This window comes from Papio anubis, chromosome 1 (assembly GCF_008728515.1).
Source record: "Papio anubis isolate 15944 chromosome 1, Panubis1.0, whole genome shotgun sequence".
Lineage (NCBI taxonomy): Eukaryota > Metazoa > Chordata > Mammalia > Primates > Cercopithecidae > Papio > Papio anubis.
The window spans coordinates 96,523,063-96,546,383 of NC_044976.1; the positions used below are offsets into that span (position 1 = coordinate 96,523,063).

Genomic DNA, 23,321 nt, shown 5'->3' on the forward strand with positions numbered 1-23,321 from the left:
TTCCCCAAATAATGAAGAATGACTTTTTCTTTACCACATCTGTGACTGTTGCTATGGTGACCCAGACTTACCTCATTGCTTCTCGGAGAGCTCCTCGCTCACCAAGAGTCGTGTGCTTGATGTCATCAAAATTATTCTCTAGCTTCTCACAATTCTGCAACATATTTAAAAATTGCATTAATTCTCTAAGATCCTGAGAAAAATTATATCTATGCAGTTATGCAAAAATGTAATTGATTATATTGATCATGGACTCATGAAAAATATGCATACCACTTTAATTGGGTAGGATTCATTAAAATTGACAGTTAAATCCAACAGAAACAAAATAAAAACATTTTATGATACAGCTGTCACAGAAGTCTCGTTATCAATTTTTCAAAGTGGAGTCTCATTACCAATTTTTCAAAGTGGATAAACACAAGAAATGAATTTATAAAAGAAGGAAAACTTCTTAAGTTTGGAGGAATAAAAATTAGTTCTCTAAAATAATTTTAAGTATAGAAAATCCAATTTAAACTCAAAAGAGAAAACCATTAGAGTAAGTTTTAAATCACCATAAACAGTATAAAATACTAAGTTCTAAACAAGTTAGCACTGACTAAGATGAAGGTATAGAGCACAGATATAAAAGTATCAAAATTTTTGAATCAAAATTTTATAATCAGATCTTTAAATAACAATGTTAGGTGTAATATTTACAACTGTGCATATATATATATATATAGACACACACACACACACACACATATTTGAAACTAAATAAGTCCAATGCTTAAAATTAAGTGAAAATTAGATCAGGTTCTTAGAAGAATTTTAAGATTGAGTAAATATGACATAAGCAGTTTACATTTCATAAGTGTTTCTACTTTTTGGTATAATACTATAGCAATACTAGACAGAATTTTCCAAAAGTACTTTAAAAAATTTTTACTACAATTCTCAATATAATTATGTAAACTTAAAACTCACTTAATCTGACAGTACTCAAATTTTGAGGGCATAAATTGTAGAAATTTTATATTTATTATAATATATATTACATATTATAATATATTATATTATAATATATAATATATTTAATATATTATATATTAAATATATAATATATAATATATTATATATTAAATATATAATATATAATATATTTACTATATTCTATATATTAAATATATATTTAATTTATTATATATAATATTATATATATTTAATATATTAATATATATTATTAATTTATTATATTATATATAATATATTAAATATATATTATATATAATATTATATATTATATATATTATATATAATATATTATTATATATATTATATATTTTATATATATGAATCTTTTGGCACCCTAGATTTCTTATGGAATTTACTGGTATTTAGGTAACAAAATAACTGGATTTAGTGTATTAGTTAATTTTACAAAAAGAAAAACTAAATAACAAACTTTTAGTATTAATATGTTCTTTCTATTCTTGCATAAGTATGCTGAATTCTACAAAATTACAAAAATTATATTAATAATTCCCAATGTATAAGAATTGATTTGAAATATATTGGTATATAAACCACTATTTTTAACTTTGACATTTTTTAAAACTAGATCAAATTAAGGCAAAGATCCTTTTAACAAACACATACAGTTGTATACTGTTATAATTAAAATCTTTGAAATTACCAAAATTAATCTAAAATATTTAAAATTATATAGTTTTCAAGAATCCTTTTTGGGTGTATACATTAAAAATATCCTCTTTTGTTTCTTGTGTTCTCACATTTTTAGAAGTGTCTTTTCATGAAGAGAATTGCTTAGCTGAGATCAAATTTGTTATTTTTCTAATTTAAGTAGAGTGTATTTGTGTCCTGTTAAAGAAATTTAAAAACTTTCTCAAAGTTATAAATGTTGTTGCTTGAGACCATTAAGAAAAAATATATACAATTTTTTGTTTCTTTTTGCCCCTGAAATTCCCCATCAGCTTCCCCCTCTTTGCCAATCCTACAGCAATTTTTTTACTTTTTATTTTTTTAAATTATACTTTAAGTTGTATGGCACATGTGCACAACATGCAGTTTTGTTACATAGGAATACATGTGCCATGTTGGCTTGCTGCAGCCATCAACTTGTCATTTACATTAAGTATTTCTCCTAACGCTATCCCTCTCCCAGCCCCCCACCCCCAGACAGACCCCAGTGTGTGATGTTCCCCATCCTGTGTCCTCATGTTCTCATTATTCAATTCCCACCTATGAGTGAGAACATGTGGTGTTTGGTTTTCTGTTCTTGTGATAGTTTGCTGAGAATGATGGTTTCCAGCTTCATCCATGTCCCTACAAAGGACATGAACTCATCCTTTTTTATGGCTGCATAGTATTCCATGGTGCATATGTGCCTCATTTTCTTTATGCAGTCTATCAACAATGGACATTTGAGTTGGTTCCAAGTCTTTGCTATTGTGAATAGTGACACAATAAACCTATGTGTGTATCCTACTGTAATTTTTAACTTGGGCCTCCGCCACTGTAGAGGAACAAATTCATAAAATAATTAAAGAAATAACAAAATTAGTGGACATACATTTTTTAAGATCCATTCCTAGCATAAACAGCAGGGTTGGAAGATTACTTGACTATCTAGTTTTTCTAGCCACAGAGACAGGAGATAAACGCATTCTTGGATTAAAATAAGAGCAAGAAGGCTGGGCGCGGTGGCTCATGCCTGTAATCCCAGCACTTTGGGAGGCCGAGGTGGGCAGATCACGAGGTCAAGAGACAGAGACCATCCTGGCCAACATGGTGAAACTCCGTCTCTACTAAAAATACAAAAATTAGCTGAGCGTGGTGCACGCGCCTGTAGTCCCAGCTACTCAGGAGGCTGAGGCAGGAGAATCCCTTGAACCCAGGAGGTAGAGGTTGCAGTAAGCCAAGGTCGCGCCACTGCACTCCAGCCTGGCGACAGAGTTAGACTCCATCTCAAAAAAAAAAAAAAAAAAAGAGAGAGAGAGAGAAAGTGGACACGTGGACACACAGAGCCTGTAGTAGCCACACTGAGTAGCCACACTGAGCTCTCAGTGATGCCAGGAATGGAGGACAGCCAAATTTCTGATTCAGCTGAAATATCGTGTTCCAGAGTACCTTCACTATAATGAGAAGCAGCCTCAACATTAATAATAACTTTATCAGGAAGTGGTTAAAATGGCATATTCTGCCTTGATGTGGAATGGGAAACCCAAAATGAGTATTAAGCTAACTAACAGAAGAACGAAAGCTCCATGTTTCACACTTTGTGTCTGCATAAAGTTTATTATGCCCAACAGAACAATAAAGGAAATAAGTAAGCACTGCAGCATTTAAACAGTTAACTATTACCTTGAATAAAAATACTTCTGTATACAAAAATTGAAATCAAATCTATTTTTTATGCTTCAAAGAACCATATATAGAAGCACTAAGTATCAGACACATGATTTGAATTATATTTCAGACAATATTAGACTCTTGCCATATAGAATAAGTATTTCAAGCAACTAACATCTTTATCTGCTCAAACTTCTCCATAAATAAAAGTAATCATCAAATATCCACTGAGTAAAGGGCAAACAGATTCACTGTCATGTTCACCACCAATAACACTTATCTAACATTAGGGACAACTGTAGTTTGTAACATTGAGCCAGCGGCCTCCCATCAAAATCTGTTCTCAGCCCAGTTTATGTGAGCATGGATCTGAGAAAAACTGTAAATTATTTATAATCAACAAGTATTAATGTTATTCATTCTTGGAGATTCTATAGGTTAGTATAGGACTGTCCCAGAATATGATTTCAGTGATAAGTATGACATAGGGGACTTACTTTACAGGATAGGAAAGTTCACAAAAATTCAAAAAAGTTATCTTATTTGGGGTAGTTGCTTGTGATTTCCCCCCTTCAAGTGCCTCCTAATTTCCTTTGACCAATATAATCGCATGAGAAACCTACAACCATCAAAGCAGAAAAAAGGAAAAGGCAACGGGTAAAAAGAGAAAAGGGGATAGAGAATGAACGAATAAACTACTCCTGAGAACAGCAAGCAGAAGAACAAAAATAATCAGTGATTAGTAATAAAATACTGGAACAAAAAGCAGGCCTGCTAGCCTAGACAACATGGAGCAAGAAAGTAGGAATACACAGGAAAAATGGAAGGTCACAAAGGTATTAAATTTAATGCCGACCAGACATGCCATATAATATAATAGGCACAGGTTAGCTCTAATTAATTAGTAGAAAACTGAAAATTCAAAAAAAATTGTAGCAGCAACCATGGTACGCATTATACCTTTAATATATAATGTATTTTTTTTGTGTGTGTGTGTATTAATTATAGCAAACCAGTTAATATTGAGTAGTTACTCTGGGTTAGGTACTTTTTCTAGGAAATCTAACCATTTAATCTGCATGACAACCATATGTATTCCTATTTTACAAATGAGAAAACAACCACAGGGGAGATTAAGATAACTTGCCCAGGGTCATATAGCTAGTAAGGGATAAAGCAGGGATTTGAACCCAAGTAGTCTAGCCTCAGAGCCAGACTCAAACTCCTCACGAGACTGCTTCTAAAGAGTAAACTGCATAAGCGAATATAATAAAGTTCTGAATAGGCTTTCCTTTAGGTGTCGTCAAATTTAAATACTGAGCTGGATGCATAATAGTTTACTAGTAGAGTCAAACGGAGCAGAAGCTCTTGCAGGATTCTGTCTCACATCTGTCTGAAAGTGCTATACTTTATAATGTAGAAAAATATGGAATCCAATATACACATTTAGGCCAAATTAATACCCATAAATATTTTGCATGCAACAGTCTTTATTTGGGTCTGTGACACCACCGTGACAAATATAATGAGCAATTAAATTCCTATGTGTTCAGATTTTGGCAGCAATTAAAGTAGAAACTGGAAACTAAGCATCAAAAAGAACTGGTTTTGGTGGCCTCCTGCCAAATGAATCCCCATGGGTTGAGGGAAGGTCTAGAGTTTCAACTGTGATAGATTTCATAGTATTTTATATCTCATCTGTGTTAAGGATTCTATAAAAGTATAATGAAACAAATAAGTAGAACACGAACAGTCACATGAAAGAAAATAATATACAAGGAAATTTATGAACGCTGATAAATTTAAATAAAATTCACTGTTATCTTTGCTCAAATTATACCAAAAAAAAAAATCACAAAATTCAAACAAATATCTACTGATTCTGGAGGTAGAAACAGGTGCAAAAAAAAAAAAAAAAATAGCTAGCAAATTAGATTATTAAATAAAACAAATCACTGATAATTCCAAAGGACTTTATTTCCATGGGACTGCATTTTTTATGTTTTAATTATGATAACTAAAACTAAGTCAGATCTAAAATTTATATACTATCTAAATTAAATAAATTAGGAAATCAATTTTAATAAATGAAAAGTCACAAAGAGTTAATGGCATAGCTATTGGAGTTTAAGTCTCAGAATTACTAAGTAACAAAGGCTCAAGTTAATGAATTAAATTTCAGTTCAGAAAAAAAAAGTCTTGAAAATCTACTACATGTCAGGGATAATACTACGCACAGGGATATGCAGGTAAGTAAGACAAGACCTCAACTTGCTCACATGTAGTAAGAATACAGAGGAGCGAAAGGAAGTAATTCTCTTGGAACAAGAGATGACTATGAGTTTGTTACTTCCAAATGTGTCTCTGAAATGATTTAAAATTTTCCAGATTAAGAGAAAAAAAAGGGCGGGAGGGCTAAGGTAATAAAATTGGCTCTAGCCTCAGACCTTACCATCACTGTCTAGCAGCCAAGTCCTGGGGCAAGTTAATTAACTCAGTTTCCTCATCGTGAAATATACTTACCTTCTAGAGCTGTCAGCAAGATTAAATGAGGTAATATATGTAAATCCATTAGGACCTGAGCAATGACATTTTCAATAAAGGTGGAAAAAGAGGAAAGAATAAACAGAAGAAGAGTATCCATGAACCCCAACTCAATCCTAATGGATCAGATTTTATATGGTGAAATAGAAAAAAATGGGCATTTTTCATGTTTACCAGGTGATTTTCATGAATAATAAAGTAAAAGAAAAAGAGTCGTTATGGAATTTTTTAAACCTTTTGGTCATAAGACTCCTATGAGAGCATAATGAAAACCATGACACTTTCCCTTAAAAAAATACATTTTCACAAAAGTACATATGCACAAGTACACAATATGCTATGCTACATACAATTTCAGTGGGCCAATACAGCCCCTGAAGCCCATCTATGGTCCAATGTCTATGTGCACCAAATTTTAGTATCAGAGAGGATGATTTCACAATGGACCTAGACAGTTTAGATACGGAAGTTACAAATATAATCAGTAGTCCAAGAACCTCGTGAAACAAGGGGTCCAAAAATTGGCAAATTTTCTATTGCTGTTTGACAATAAATCATCTTAAGTTCAAATATTAAATTGCTAATTAAAAAAAGAAATAAAAGTCAATCCTGTTGCCAAGCTAGAAATGAAAACCAGTCATTCACTCATTCATTCATTCAATATTTACTTAGAACATAATGGGAGCTAGATAGTATGCTAATCACTGAGACACCAAGGTTTAAAAACTTTTTTTAACTCCTTATTTTTAAAAAAAATAGCCAATAGAGTAATTGCTGTAAAGTAAACATGCCTCACATCCATTGCCATGTATTGTGATATATTAGTAATAATTACAAATCTGAGTGGTTGAAAACCCGCAGGATACTAAATTTTGAAGGAACCTCAGAGAATTATCACAAAGGAAACCACCATGGAGGCAATGATACATTTCATATGTTAACATATGAGGAATATTTAAGTAAAATGGCACACTCCAACATGTACTGCTACAATTCTAAGGCAGTTCAATGTTGGTTAATATAAAGCTTTTCTTTAGGACATAAAGTAAATTGGGAAAACGTAATACAAGTACATGCATTTCTCATGTAGTTAGAATTTCCTAAGGTCCAGGTTCCTCTAAAAAAAAAAAATTGAGTCAATTAGGTGAACTTACTCTTCCTGGAAAATGTTGTATCTTAATTTTTGCACTCAACAAGAAGTCTCAAAATTAGTCCTGCCGAAGTTCTTTACAAGTACAAGTAAGAAATAATTACTATATTCATATTTTTTAAAATTCTAGATGAACATTCTACTATCAATATATGATTTCCAGTTCTAATCAAGAGATTCATATTTCAATAGATAATTGCTTTTCCCTTTGGTGTGTCTTAACTAGTCTAATCCTTTCAGGGAACATTAAGAGGTAATCATATTTAGCTAATGTCATTTCACTAATTGTGGGCAGCTTACAATCAGGCCCTGTCTAGAAGAATCTTACATGAGTCACAGTGAAATACAATATAATGCAATAGGAGAGGTAGGAGCTATGCAGAGAGAAAATTTGTTTTTGAGTTTCATCTCTGCAACTAAACAGCTTATGTTCTTAGGAAAATGCTTAACCTCTCAGTCTGCAAATAGTCCTTCATAAAATGAAGGTTTCACTGAAGATGATGAGAGTATTACCCACTCAAAGTGTTATTATAAAGGTTAAAGTAAATGAAAACATGTATGTGAAAATATACACATGGTTCAAATATTATTACATATTTTTTAAAAGATAGAATGAATCTCATTTCTGCCTTCATAGTCTGAGAGCATGTTAATTTTATTTGAAATATTTTAAGATTTCATCTCTCATACACAGTAAGAATTAAGTAATATTTTAGTACTTCTTTGAGATAAACTAAAATAAAAAGTTTAGCTACAGTATCCTACCTGCTAATAATTCATTCCTGTATCTATGAGGGGTCAAGAAAATTCAGGATAAAGTATTGGCTTTTTAATCATAATTTCATATTTAAAATTACAATGCATTTGATTGCATAATGTATGGTTATGTTTTGACTGAGTCTCATATGGTTTACATGATAATCAAACGAAACACAGTGTCATTATTTCAACATATATTGTGGAGTTCTATGTCCCAGGTACTGCCAACCACAAACTATTATACAAATATTGATATTTACTATTTTGGAAGCCATTATAATTTACTTATTCACTTAATCTTGACAAGAGGAAAGGCTTTCCAAGAGTAATTTAAAAATGAAAATCTACTATTTCAACCAGGGAAGCCTGTTCACCTTCAAGCTCTGAACAATCTGACCAATCTCCACTAAATTAATTAGCACCACAGGGAAACCACAGCTACACGATTGCTCTCTAGGATATTATCCCTATCAGGATAAAAAATATTATGTAATCTAGATGCTTTAAACTTAAAACAATCCCTTGTCCTTGATGGAGTTTTCGCTGAAGCATCTGGCAATCCCTGCTAGACTAAGTGGTGTCTAAGCAAACGAGGAAAATTTTGGTATCAGGGATAGGGTGGGGGTGGCAAAGTCAAATAAATCCACTGTTACTACTTGAGCATCAGTGGTGTTCCTCTATGTCTCAATTTTGGATGGTTAAGTTTTTCATCTATGTTTATAGGACTATCACTCACTTAAGAATATTAAACAAATGTCTCATTTACTCGATCCAATGAGTTTGTTCATGCATTTATTAATAACACAGAAAATATGTTATTCTTAGTCTTTGGAAATCAATTTTTAATGCTTGCTTAATTTAGTTAAAATATACAAAAGTCTATTTGGATGGTAAATGCAACGTGTGACGTACTGTAATAACACCACACAGTGTGTGTAAGATGTAAAGTTAGACACCAGGTAAACTCCCAGATGTAAACAGTCTTTTCTCTAGGACATACTTAGAAGGACCACTTATTTTAAAAATCTGTTGTTTAAAAAATAATTAACATTTGAATATGTATTACCTTAAGCTACCTCAATTCTCTGTTTGGAAAAAAACCTTGAGATCATAATGGAGTGGGTCAGTTCAAACAGAAACAAGGAATTTACTAGATTAGGACTCTAAAAATTAACCATCTTTATGTATCACGAATTTTAAACGTACATTACAAAGAAAAATATGCAAGCCAATTTAACATAAGTCTCAATAAATAGTGCCTAAATTGATGAACTGATTTTTGTTTACAAAGAAAAAATATGCCTAAGATTTCCATATACTGTACACAGTTACAGAATGGTTGGTACTAGACAGATATCAAATAAAAAACCTAAAATAGTTATTTCTGATCATTTATCTTTAAAAGCACATGTGTGCATTTTAATACATGAAGAAAGATTAATAGAACCATTTAAGTTTTTGTATTAAGTCAAAATTCAGAGAAGTAATCATTTTTAAGTCACAAAAGATAAAGCCTTCTAATATCCTTCTGGTTTTGGAGGAATAAAGGCTTTTACTTGACAGTTACTTACATGAATTTGTATCAAAAAGAGAATTTGGCAGAGACTTCTAAATTCATAACAATTGTCTATTAGTCTGTTTTTAATAATTTTTCTTTGGCATGTAATCCTCTTTAATTAGATTCCACTCTCTGTTGTTTCAAGACTCCATAAACGGGTGTCTTATGTACCAGCTGCTAAAGCAGGAGTTACTGTCTAAATGATATTCACAATGAGTATTTAGAAGGTTTACAATTATACCCTTGCTAATAAATTGTGCTATTTTCCCCAACAATTTTAAGTGCTAATCTTCAGAAGGCATTTTAAAATTAGCTAAAATTCTGTCAAGAGATTTACAAAAATTGTTAGCATGAAGATAATTATGTCACAGTCCTTGGACTCCATCTCTGATTGTGTGCATAAATCAGAAAATGTCAGCTGTGTTTTCCCTTAATAATTATCCTTGCAGCAATATATTATAGTCTAAACTCCTATTATAATTTTTGTTTCTGGTTTCTAAAACACCAGACAGTTATTTCAAAAGTTTGTAACTGAATAAATAATTCATATTTCCCAGAATAATAAGTGATTATCAGTTCTAAAATTGTAAGTATTAGCAATAAATAGATCAATACAGAAAAGATAAACTCTGTTTCCATAAACTCTCCATCCGAAAAAATCAAATGCTTGAATGTGATAATGACTTTTTAAAAATATTAATTAGGTAAAAATCTAACATAGCAGATAGTAGGCAAATAGAAGCAGAGATCTGAATAGAATTCTAAGGCACCCACTTTTTTTTATTTCAACAGCACAGACACTTGAAACACAGGTGTCTGAAATACATATCAAGTTGCTTATCATCTGTTACTATCCAATTTTCTATATTTCTTATTAAATATATAAAATTTTGACCCTCATTTTAGAAGATACAAAATAAAAAAGAATTTTCTCACTTTCATCCAAATATCAAAAATTATAAGTATGTTTTGATTTTCTCTGGTTAAACAGATTAGACCAGAAATATAATTTTTATATAAGCTCAGTAATCATATTAAAAACAAGTCTCAGAGAGTAGTCTTTATAATAAATTAAGCATTTTGTTTAGTATGTTTCTAATACTATCAAGCATTTCAGAATTTGCAAACATAAAAAAATCCAGTTCTCTAAATACTTTAATGTTGTAACATATCAAACTCAGGTTTATTATATAAACCATATAAATCCAGATATAATAGTAATTGTATGTGGCTCAGAGTTGTGGGCATTCAAAGACAAATGAAAAACACAATATATTTTCCTAGAACATTAGGTTCACAAAAACTATTTTGGAAAAAGGTTTTAAAATTTTGCTCTTCAACTATAATCAACAGAGTCAGATTTTTCAAGTTACTCAGTATTATGTTATTTCCAATTGTATGTTTCCTTGGAGTAGAAACAATTATGTAACCCGAAAATGATAGAACTTGAGTTTTACTACTAAAGTTAACATTATAAACTTTTCAATCACATCAAATGAAGAGGACCAATGATAGAACAATAGGGACTACAGGAACCAGAATCAGTGATTTCTGCAGATCCTCATGAATCAATTTTCTGAAAAATAAGTTTATAGTCTTGAATCAGACTTCTTTTACACCTTGGTTAAACCAACCGGCAAACAAAACTTTCTCCTACAAAATACATCCACTTCTTTCCAAAACCACTTCCTTTAAAAAATGTTTTAGTAACAAACACACTATTAACCTGCCTTCCTTTCACAGTATACTCCCCAATACATAAAGCATGTTGAAAATTATGCATATTGTAAATGGTTTAAATTTTAGCTTCAAATCTTAATATACTCAATTACAAAAGTAATATATGCCCTTTTATAAAAACTGAATACAAAGTTATGTAACAATAATTTTCTGTCTCCAACCTAACATCTAATTCTACTCCACTGAGCTAGATTACTACCTTTCTATAGTTTTCCATGCTCACACAACACGTTTTATGTTGTGTGTGTACTTGCTGTTTTTCAATGGGGTCCACTTACTTCAAAAAAAATTAGTCAGCAATTCTTTTTTTTTTTTTTTTTTTTGTTTGCATACCACAAATAGGTGGATCTACCACCAGGTCAATAAATACGTCTATAAAATTCCAAAAACTTCTTAATATTACATATTTTACTCAACAATTTTCTTAATGAGAGAAATGTAGCTTTCATCCCCTAGAATTTTGCTGTTATGAATAATGCCATAATACCTTCCACACGTGTGATGGTGACTTCTCTTATTAGGGGATAAATTCTCTCTAGTGAAAATGACAGGATCTTTTTTTAACAATTTTGATACACATTGCTAGACAATTCACCACAAGTTTGTAGTAATTCACAATCCAGTAGCAATGTATGAAAGTGCTTAGTTGCCTGAAACTTTGCCAGTGCTAGATATTATTAATCTCCTACATATGCCAATTGAAGACTGAAAATCATTTTATAATTCCCTGGATACTAATGAGGTGGAGCATCTTTTCATGTGTTTATCAGCTATTTACATTTTATTTTTAGATATTGCCTATTCGTATCCCTTGCCATTTTTGTCATTTATATTATAAATATATTCACAATAATTTTCCTTTCACTTGTGTAGGGTAACTTTGGCCACACAATAGTTTGATGCTTCTCTTTAAAGGATATTAAGAATAACCAAAAAATGACATAATGTTGGCGATAAAGCTATAGTGGATTTTTAGAGGAAAATGTATAGCGTCAAAAATATAAATTAGGAGACAACAATAAAGTATTGAATATTACAAAGTGCTTTTTCAAATGCATGACAGAAAAACCCAGAACGCCCTCTCCCTTGATCAATGAAATAGGAGTAATTTTTTAAGCCCAATGCTGTAATATTTTAGTTGAATCTGCTTTGGGCCAAAGTGAAGCATCCAAGTGGAAAATGGGGTTGTTATTCATCTAAGACTAAACCATAAAATTTAATACACAGAAATAATTTCTGAATAACTGGTTGAAAATGGAGGTTAACCAGATACCGTATTTTTCTGCGATTAAAGCATGAATATCAATAGTTTTCCTTATTCTTTGCCACATTCACCATTTCATCCCATTATTTTTTATGATGTCTTCATTTCCCAAATATTTAAAGTTAAAATATGTGAAGAAAATTTCAGTAGGGTAAGTTTTTCTCTTATTTTTTTTTTAATTATTAAACAAATATATTAATTGCAAAAATGAATGGCGTTATGTGCACAAATGATGTGAAATCCATGAAAGGCAGAAACAGAAGGGGATTTCACTTCATCGAGGCCTGGCCACTTTCCAAATTCCAAGGAGCAACAGCCTCATTCTCAAATTATACTTTGTCTGCAAGACTTTATTTTTTCTCAATATGTTTATTTCAGTGATAAAACAGTTGAATTACATATATTTTAATGTTTGAAGTTTCCATAATTATATCTTTTAGTTCATTTTAATCAAATGGGCATGAATGTGGATAGTTTGCTCTTCTGACCTTCACTGGACGCAGTGTAGGTATAAGAATTTTTCTCCATGAAGAAAAAATGATGCTCTATCAGAGGTTAAAAACTACAAGTAAAACAACTTAAGTTCATTGTTCACCCTAACACAGACGTTTGCACATTTGGTCCATTTAAGTATTCTTACAACTTTGGGCATGATTCATTTTTTTAAAAATGTAAAGAAACAGTATATTTATGGTACATGACCGAAATGCTGCAATGAAAATGAAATTTGAAAATTGAATGAAGAGAGTTGATTATGTAGATTGCAAGGCTCAGATAATTTACATGTGATGAAAATTACAGTATCAGTGTTAAAATTAATGGCATTATCACTCATCATTATTCCCTGAACTGATCCTTTTATGAGATTATCACAGAGACAAGAGAAGATTGACCAAAAGATTAGTGACCCTTTCATCTCATCATAATCCACAAGTGGCTTAACTTGTCATCAAAAAATATACTTATCAAAATTTCTATCAACACAGCCTGGAAATATTCCACTGTACTGCTTCTTTGACTCAATTCTGAGTATCTCTTACTAGTGATTATGTTGATATATTTTACAAGCAGTGAAAAAGGAAACTGATGGCATCTCTCCCCCCATGACTGTATGCAATCTTCAATGCTATGACAGCTCGGGAATGATAATCGCCTCATTGCTGAAATGAGTATCTGACATAAGTATTTAATTTAAACCAGTTTCCTGAACCTGATAGGATCATAGAAAGAGTATCCCACCAATTTATCCAAACAGAGTAGCAGGGGGAAAAAAATGTTTGATCCCAGATATAGAAAATTCAAATATCATTTTAATGTCAAAATGAAGAAAGCTTATAGGAATCTAACATGCTGAACATTATGCTTATTTTTTGTTTGTTTGTTTTCATCATTAATTTTATCAAAATAGAATGTAATATCTAGGAGACAAGAAATTTTCCTGTATTTTGTTCACTTCTGTATCTGAAGAGCTTAAACAGAGTCTGACCCATACTAGAAGTTCAAGGAATAAATAAAATATATATGTGGAATACAAAATTTGCATTATTATTAAAATTAAAGACTTCATAGATATTGCCTTTTGTGGGCTAAGGGCGTGGATCTTCTCTAGTAGTCAGAGGCTTGTTTTTTTTACCATTAGTGGAATTTCACTGGAAAATTTGATATATAGTCTCTTGTTGATAAAATTCTTAAAAACTGACTTGCTACACAGGGAAAGATGTTAAGTATATTTTAATTTTGTTTTTAACCAACACTGGCAACATATAAAGTAATATTTTTATTAAACATATTAAATATTTCAACTTGAACTGAATAGCTATATTGCTATCCTTGTTAGAATAAATACTGGCTACAATCATTAATAGAATAACAAGTATAATAAAATTAAATTGTCAGTGCGTATGTTAATTGTAAAGAGGAAAATATTCTTCTAGAGCTTAGTTTCCAAATGGCCTTTCAAAGGAAGATCATAGTAGGTGGCAATTCAAGTTGATTTCCTCTCTCACTAGTACATATTTATTTCTATCAGAAGATATTTTAATACAATTGAATAATCCAAATATTTTAATGCTTTCTACAATTCATACAGGAACTTATATTGCACAACAATTCTACTAAATGCAACTATTAATACTTTTTACTCTTCTACTGATTTCATTAATTATTATAACATCATGATTATTATTTTAAATAGCTTAAATGGTGACTAGTTCTACAAAGCTATCAGCCCTCTATTCACTGACACATTGCTGAAATCATTAAACTGGAAGGGGCTTTAAGAATGCAATAACGTTTGTTAAAGGCAATTGACACTAGTGCCTATTTATAAAGTTATGAAGAGAAAATCTATATTGTTTAAAAGATCTCTAAAAAACAAAATTCACAACCTCTCAAGGAATTAAAATCTTCATCTTAGTATATTCTTTAGTTCTCATCTAAAGCACTTATACTTCCCATCCTCTTGTTCTGCACTTGGTGGAGATGTTCAATAAATATTTGTTAAATCCCATCTTCTTGTTCTGTCCTCACTGGAGATGGAAAACAGCTAGTCCTCTTTCTCTTATAAGAACCCTTCATCCTTAAAGACTGTTATTAACTCCCCACTCTTCTAGTCTCAAGCCTGAACAATCCAATCCTTTAGCCTTACTTCATCATTCTGACTTGTCTTAAGTCTCAATTTATTCAGACACCTATCTCAGAAAACCTATTCAGGGTCTCAATTTCCCTCCTTATTAATTGAGCTTAAAATTGGAAAAGTTACCCTATGCATTTAACCAATTTTTACCATAGTCAACAAAATATTGCTTTACAGCTTCTCACTATAGCAATAACTCCCCCCATACCTCCCTATATATATGTTCTTTTGTATATAAATAACACTTCAACTCACTAAAACATTCAGATTTATTAGGAGAGGCTATTTTACCTCACAGCAAATAATATGTTTCTCTTCAGTACAGTCAACAGGATTTTATCTTAATTTCCCTCAGCATAATCTGATTGTCTGGCCCAAAGCCATCATCTATGGAGCCTTCTGAACAATCCCCAGTGGACATTACAATATCGACTGTATGAGAACTTTTATTTCCCTAGACAAGTTAGAAATGTGAACTTGGTTTTCTTTAACACTTATTTAGAGCATACAGTCAGACTGAGCTTGTTTAGTGGAATACCTAGATTAAAGGATAGTCATGTTTCTTTCCATAAGAAGTCAAATGTTCATTAATTTAGTGAACAATACTCTAAACACTCCATAATTATTTTCATATGTACAGCATTTGTATGAATTTGATCCGTCTGAATTTCCTAGAAAAAAATTTAAAATGCTTTTAGAGTTTATTCTAAATATTCTAGTCATCTGCCCTCATAAGCTTACATTTTAATGAACAGGGAGAGATGATTTTAAATATATATTTAAAATACCTTTTTTAAAATATGAAAAATATATATACTTCAAATGTCTATTTTTAACACTATGTGATAACCTCAGATACTATCAGAGTTTATCAGATAGTGTTAAACACTACAGGGAAAGAAAGGAGAATAAAGTGATAGGGAAATAAAGATCTAGTATAAACAGAATGGTCAGGGAAGGCATTTTCAAGATGTTAGCAAAGGGAAAGGAACTGCAAAGACCCTAAAATGCCTATGAACTTGGAAAGTAAGAGAATCAGTATGCCTAAAATATGATAATTAGGTACATAATAGTACAAGGAAAAATAGAAGACAGGTTTCAGATCACAGAGAATCTTGCCAAACCACTGTGATACTGCAATATAATAAAAAATACATATTTTGGTTTTCATCCCTGTTTTCTGGCTCCTATACGCTTTGGAATCTCAGAAGTCATAAGTGTCTTTTTGTATGCTGATGAGATGACTGATGCCTGGAGGCTCCTGTACAGCTTCAGAATGGGGGATGGTTGCCAGTCAATCAACCATGTAATAAGAGAGTTGGAACTTTTAGCTCCATCCCCTATCCTAGGAGAAGGGAGAGGGGCTGAAGTTTGAGTTAAAAATGACCAATAATTTGATTAATCATGCCTACATAATGAAACCCTTATATAAACAAAATAAAGGGGCTCACAGAGCTTTGGGTCAGTGAACATGTGGAGGTGCTGGTGATAATAGCCGTGGACCATCTGAAGTGGCCACTGTGAAGACACCAGCTGCAGCTGGGGAGGTATGGCTGGAGGAAGCATGGCCAGCGCTACATGCTCCATAGGGCCAGCAGGAGTCGTGTACAGGTGGTAGCCCCACTCCCTTCTGAGTTGGCAGGGTGGGAGCCTTGCCCTCTTGGGTGCAGCTGCAACCACCCAGCTGTGGCTCCAGACCTGGGCAATCCTGCCTTCTCAGGGGCCTGGGAAACCCCCCACTGCCCCTACAGGCTCAGAAGTACCTGCTCCCACTACCTGGCCTCTCCCCACCCCCGGCACTTGCTCTGAATTTGGAGCAAACTTGTGGCTGAGCCCAGGGACTGTCGCAACCTGGCTGGATGTGCACACATTTGCAGCAGTGCTAACAGGCCAGCTGCCTCTCACCTTGTCCCCCTCTGGACTTTGGGCACCGATGAGCAAGAGGGTAAAGCAGGGCCTGCTGAGGGCGGCTCAGCACGGGCCTGCAGGCACTTTTGGCATAAATAGCCTGGGCACTGTGGATGACATCATCAATGGCAGCAGAACGCAGACAGCCTCAAAAGTGGAAAAGGATGGGTCCCCAGTGAAGCCCCACCTTCAAGCCAGGGACTTCCTGAAGCATGGGGACTGGACTGTCAGTTCCAGGTGGAGTCCCTGGAGTTAGAACTTACAGTGCTTTTTCCGGACCTGCCCACAGCCACCTATTTACCAATCAGCACACACTCCCTTCTGAAGCCCATAAAAACTCTGGACTCAGTCAGACTCAGAGACATCAGGACAACCAGTTGTGGAAAGGAGCTCCCCAATTTGGGTCTCCACCACTAATTGGGACAATCTGCCTGCAGAAAGAAGCTACCCACTCCAGGTCCCCTCTCTGCTGAGAGCTGGACACTCATTAGGACGACCTGCCTGTGGAAAGGAGCTACCCACTGTGGGTCTCTTGAAAGCTGTTCTGTCACTCAGTGAAGCTCCTCTCTGCCTTGCTGTCCCTCCAGTAGTCTGCATACTTCATTCTTCCTGGACGTGGGACAAGAACTCAGGACCTGCCAAATGGTGGGACTGAAAGAGCAGTAACACAAACAGGGCTGAAACAGAACCCTCCTACTGCTTGCCATGTTGTGGGAGACAAGAAGGAGAGAAGACCTGTGGCCCTTCAGGGAGGTCAGACCTAGGAGTTACCTGAGCCAGGGCTGTCACATCTTCTTTGGGGCTCTGTGGTTCCTGACGTCTCCATGCCTCTGGGAACCATCACATTCCCCTCATCCACATATGGGTGCATATACAGCAAAAGCTGTGTGTGGTACATCTGGTCCAGCTACAGCCTCACATGGAGCCAGGACCTGTGCCAGTGCCTGGAGCTGCCCACCCTGCCACAGCAGCCAGCATCCCTGGCTGTGTGCAAGGGGTGGACCCCACACTCACTCACTCACACACCTCTTGTCACTCCACAACTGGCTTGCCCTTGGCAGGTATGGGATCCAGACCAGTGATGCCAGCCGAGAATAGTGGGCTGGGCCAAGTGGGCAGAATGAGCCCAGCAGGCATGGGCAATACTCAGGCAGAAAGCTCTGTTGAACACAGAGGTTTCTGGCTGGTGAAGTGACACCTCAAGGATCACATGACACTGGGATGGTGGCACAACCAAGAGAGGACATGGAAGCTCCATGTCTTTTATCCCCATACCTTGCTCTGTGCATCTCCTCCAATTGGTTGTTCCTATGTTGCATTCCTTTATTTTAAAAAACTGGGAATCTAACAAACTGTTTTCCTGAGTTCTCTGAGCCATTCTAACAAATGATTGAACCCAAGGAGGGTGCTATTGCAACATCAGATTTATAGATAGTTGTTCAGAGACACAAGAGATAGCCTGGACTTGTGTTTGGCATCTGACTCGGGAAATCTTGTGGGACTGAGCCCGTAACCCACAGGATCTGATGCTAAATCCAGGTAGATAGTGTCAGAATTAAGTTGCAGAACACCTCGTTGGTGTTCTCAGAGAACTGGAGAATTACTTGGGGTGGGAAAACCCCACACATCTGGTGTTAGAAGTGAAGTACTGAGATTGGTATGAATATAAAGAAGAAACAATATTTGTTTATTCTGTTCAACCATGATAACATTTGCATTTATTCAAATTAAAATATGAAGTCTTTACAGGGAAATAGCTATGTAGCCTCATTGTCTTAAAATCACAGGAAAAAAATCACATCATACTTTCTATTTTTTAATGACTATTCTTTGTTCGCCTATTTTTAACTTCTCAAAATATAGAATTAGTAAAACATTAGTTCATCATATGCTTTGGTAACAGACATATTCAGTAAGAAATACAGATTTTTCAAAAAAACAGCGCTTTTCGGTTGTGAAATTCAAAACCATAAAGTAGAGGGAGGGATGGCTGCCCCAGGTATCACTTTTTGCCATTCACACTCACATACCACTTACACTTTGGAACTCTTACCTAAGATTCAGTCTTATGTTTCCAGCGGACTGCCATGAATTTAGAACCGGACTACGTGAATTTAGATCTGGATGTGGAGTTTTATATTTCTCCTCAAAATAAACGTCTTTCCTCCCAGGAACCACAAAATACATTTGGAATACAGTGACTGCTAAAAAATAAGACTATAATCTCTACAAAAACACGTCAAATAATTATTCAGACAAAAACTCTCTCCATTTACATAATTTCTCAAATGGAAGGAATATGTAATATACAAAAAAAATATGAAAAATAAAAGTGTTACAAACTTAAGCAAATGGCATTATGTCTTCAACATACCTATGAAGCTTAATAAAAATATTTAAAATCATTCTTTGAAAAAGGATTCCTAGTGCCAAAAAATAAAAAGTAGGACAGATTTCAAACACAGGCATATCCTAACAAAATAGCAGAAGGTATTGCTAGGCAGGGAATAAAGGCAAGCTAAATCTATCTGCTTAAATGAAGGGACTCAATGGAGCCTATTTATTGACTCTGGTACTTACTGACAATTATAAAAAAAAATTCAATTATGTTTAAACTGTAATATTAAGTACTTACAGAATCAAAATATAGTGTGTGACATTAATCAGGAGAAAAACTTAAAATTTCGGCAAAAATAACAGAAGAAATAAATACTATAGACGTGGTAGGGGTGGGCTGGCAGCTAATACAGCATTTGAATGCAAGTCCAAATATGTAAATTAAAAATAAGGATAAATTTTTCTATTAAAGGAAAAGATTCTCAGAATCAAAAATAACCAAACAAGGCTTATTCTGTCATATACAAGCTATATCTCTATATCAAATGCCAGAATTCAAAAATAAAAGGATGGACTAGGTGAATGCAAAGCACACGATTGTTTTATATTCATAAATGGTGAAACCCACAAAGAACATACAATAATAGGAAACTGAGGTGAAAATACAGCATTTAAAATATTAAAATATTCAACGTCAATGAAAATTGTTATACCTCTCTAATCAACAAGAGAAAATATTACTTTTTTTGTTTGTTTGTTTTTGACAGGGAGTCTCGCTCGCTCTGTCACCCAGGTTGGAGTGCAGGGGCGCGATCTTGGCTCACTGTAAGCTCCGCCTCCCGGGTTCACGCCATTCTCCTGCCTCAGCCTCCAGAGTAGCTGGGACCATAGGTGCCCAACACCACACCCAGCTAATTTTTTGTATTTTTAGTAGAGACGGAGTTTCACCGTGTTAGCCAGGATGGTCTCGATCTCCTGACCTCGTGATCCACCCATCTCGGCCTCCCAAAGTGCTGGGATTACAGGCGTGAGCCACCGAGCCTGGGTGAGAAAATACCACTTCTATTTAGAAAACATTTAAGAGACTTTTAGTGGCTATTTTCCAAAAATGTCATATTGAGTAAAGTAAATTAAATTCAGTTCATCTTTCAAGAGGATGTGAAAGTGTTACTTTAGAGAAGTCAGGAAGTTGGACTGTGAAATGCAATTATATTTTATGTTATTAGGGCAACGGATGTATTAGGAGTTTTCTTTTATGTGTATCTAGAATGTAAATATCAAGCACAATTCTTATATACAATATTGCTTAATTTGATACGAATCAGTATTGTGTCCCACTTACAAAGGAAAAACTATGTTGTATAATTAAGTATAAGCAGAACCTCCCTCTGCATGGCACCACTAACCAGTATCTTGAGTATTATACTTATTTTGGAGAAGCTCAAATAAAGAACAAAGGTTTTCATAGGAAAACAATGAAGAAAGGTTTCGAGATTTTTTTCTGTGTATTATAAGGAGATTAGGAATCCTGTCTCCAAACATTTGAAATTGGATCAATTTCAGCTTGAGCTGTAAGTAATAACTGAAGTTTAAATATTAGAAAGAAAATCTGTATATATCTTAAGGAAATACTCTTAAATACGTGAAATAATAGTGATTACAATTACACCAATTGAGGCATTGCTTATGATAGCAAAAAACAAAACAAACAAAAAAGCCCTGTATAAAAATTTAATGATCAGCTCTAGAGCATTAGATAATCAAATTACCATACTATTGTGATACTGAAGTCCCTTAAATAATGTGTAGTATAATACAAGATTATGCAAAACATTTGCATATTATTTTAAATGAACAAAGTTACAAACTAGGAATATAAACTACAATCTCATTTTTTAATAAAAATACAGACGCATAGAATAAGACTGAACACACTTCAAAATGTTATTGACTCATTTCTGGGTGGTAGGATTTCAAGTGATTCTATTTGCCTTTGTTCTAGGTATATGTATTTCCTAAATTCTCGACGCTAAAAATCCTTTAGCAGTTAATTCTTACTGAGTTCTTACTCTATATTGGGCATTGTTCTAAGCAAGTGCTTTATATGTCTTAATTTGTAAACACTTCAACAACCCTGTGAGAGAGCCATTTCTACATTCATTTTTTTTTTTTTTCTTGCCAGCTGAGAAAACTGAAGCCCAGAGTTTAAATGACTTACCTAGGTTTCCTGCATAGAAACTGACAGAGCCTAGATGTGAATCTTAGAAGTTTGGTATCAGAACCAGCATACTCCAAGCACTCCACAAATAAGAACTGAATTATCTTTCATAATTTTCAAAGAATCTTAATAATAATGATAAAAGGAATATATTTGATTAAAGTCTGCAACACTTGCCATTCATCACAAAGATCAGTTCTATCGTTATTTCTACAAATTTACAAATTTTATTTCTACAAAATTACAGGAAACAATACTGGCCAATATTCCTCAGCAGTGTTTGAATAGAGCTTTTCCTAAATACATGAGTGTCTTCTAAACTTTTAATTTTGTGACTTTAACAAAAACAAAATATCACATGTTGTTGTTGTCCTCAGGAGCACTAAGAAATTTCCTGCCTGAGAAGTAAATGACTGAGGGGAAAAAAATTATAGACCATTATGGCATGCTAATAATCCAAATTAGATAAACAAACACAAGCAATGGAAAGGAAGAAAGAGCAAATGCATTCAGCAGAGAATGGTGATAAAAAGTAATGGACAGCTCGTTCTCCACAGCTAAAATTGCACAAGCTGAGCTGTCTAAGGGAAATGAGTCATCTGTTTCTCAAGTTATAAGGGAATCTTACAGAATATTTTGAGTTTGAATAGCTAACACTGCAGGCAATTGAAATAGGTCTCCAAATATCTGATTAAAGTCATGCATGATTACAGCTGGTATAGAATATTTTTGTACCTTTCTTGCAAATGGTAAAACGTAGGTTAAATCTCCAATTTGCTCTGTTACTTAACTTCTAAAGTAGGTATTAATTAAAGAAGTAAATTAAGATATGCTTAACTAAATTCTTAGATATGATAATGAAGTATAAAACTTTTTATTAGGATATTATTCACTTTTACAATGCTTCTTAATGAAATATTTGGTCCTTTGATTCAACAGTCCTTTTATATCATATGAATTCTTTAACACAAATGGATTTTCTGGAGCAGAATCTGGTTTTAAACATCTAAAATATCAGCCTCAGAATATCAGAGTGACTGAACAGAAAGAAAAAATGAGAAGAAGAAGGGTGCTGTGCAATCATGACAGATAAAAACACAGGAGATCAAAGTAAAAATAAAACTACCAATGGTGTCATCTATAGAATTCGGTCACCTATATTTTCCAACTTAATTTGCTCAAGTTAATTGCCTACAAAAAACCATCCAGCAAGGTGATTTTTGTATTTTATTTTATATATCTTAATTTGTAAACACCTTATAACTATAAACTCCACCATCTGTTCTATAAACGATATATTAAAAATCAAATCAATGGTTATTTTTAAAACACAAGTCCTTTTTAAGAATATGATATATTACCTTCCATGATTCCTTACCAATTTTCTACTTCACAGAAAAAAATGAATTGTCCTCTGGTTTCTTACATTGTCTATGTAATAAAACACAGTAACGCATACTATGAAAAGCTGAGGGTAAAACAGAACTTTAGCGTCTTTCATAAGTTAAATGTCATAATATTTTATCATTTCACAAAGCAATGATGCTCAAGGAGATACTCTTTGAAAAAGGGATAGCCATAATCTCTATTAATACAAAAATATATATGGAAGGATATTTTCATTTAGACTTTTATATACGATGATAAGTCTCTAACAATTTATAATTTTGGAACCTACATTATCATTGTCTAATTCCCATATATGTCACTTATGTTGTCCTTTATTTAATATTCTTATTCAAATAAGTAAGTGGAAAGTATTGCTTATGATGAGGTCAGATTAGGATTCTCCTTATATTTATGCTAGTGTAATATATCACTGCATTCTTTATTCCTTTCACCAACTATACG

The 23,321-nt window shown here is 33.5% G+C and overlaps 1 protein-coding gene across 5 annotated transcripts in view; it reads right to left on the reverse strand.

Annotated features, from left to right (window-relative positions):
- DPYD (dihydropyrimidine dehydrogenase) overlaps positions 1-23,321 on the reverse strand; it is an 869,249-nt gene that overhangs the window by 768,678 nt on the left and 77,250 nt on the right. For 3 of the 5 annotated variants that reach the window (XM_031654339.1, XM_031654348.1, XM_009213512.4), the window contains one exon: positions 72-154. The exons of the other annotated variants lie outside the window; for them this stretch is intronic. In XM_031654339.1, the coding sequence (XP_031510199.1) occupies positions 72-154 (83 nt within the window). The remainder of the gene's footprint in view (positions 1-71; positions 155-23,321) is intronic. 5 annotated transcript variants of the gene reach the window in all.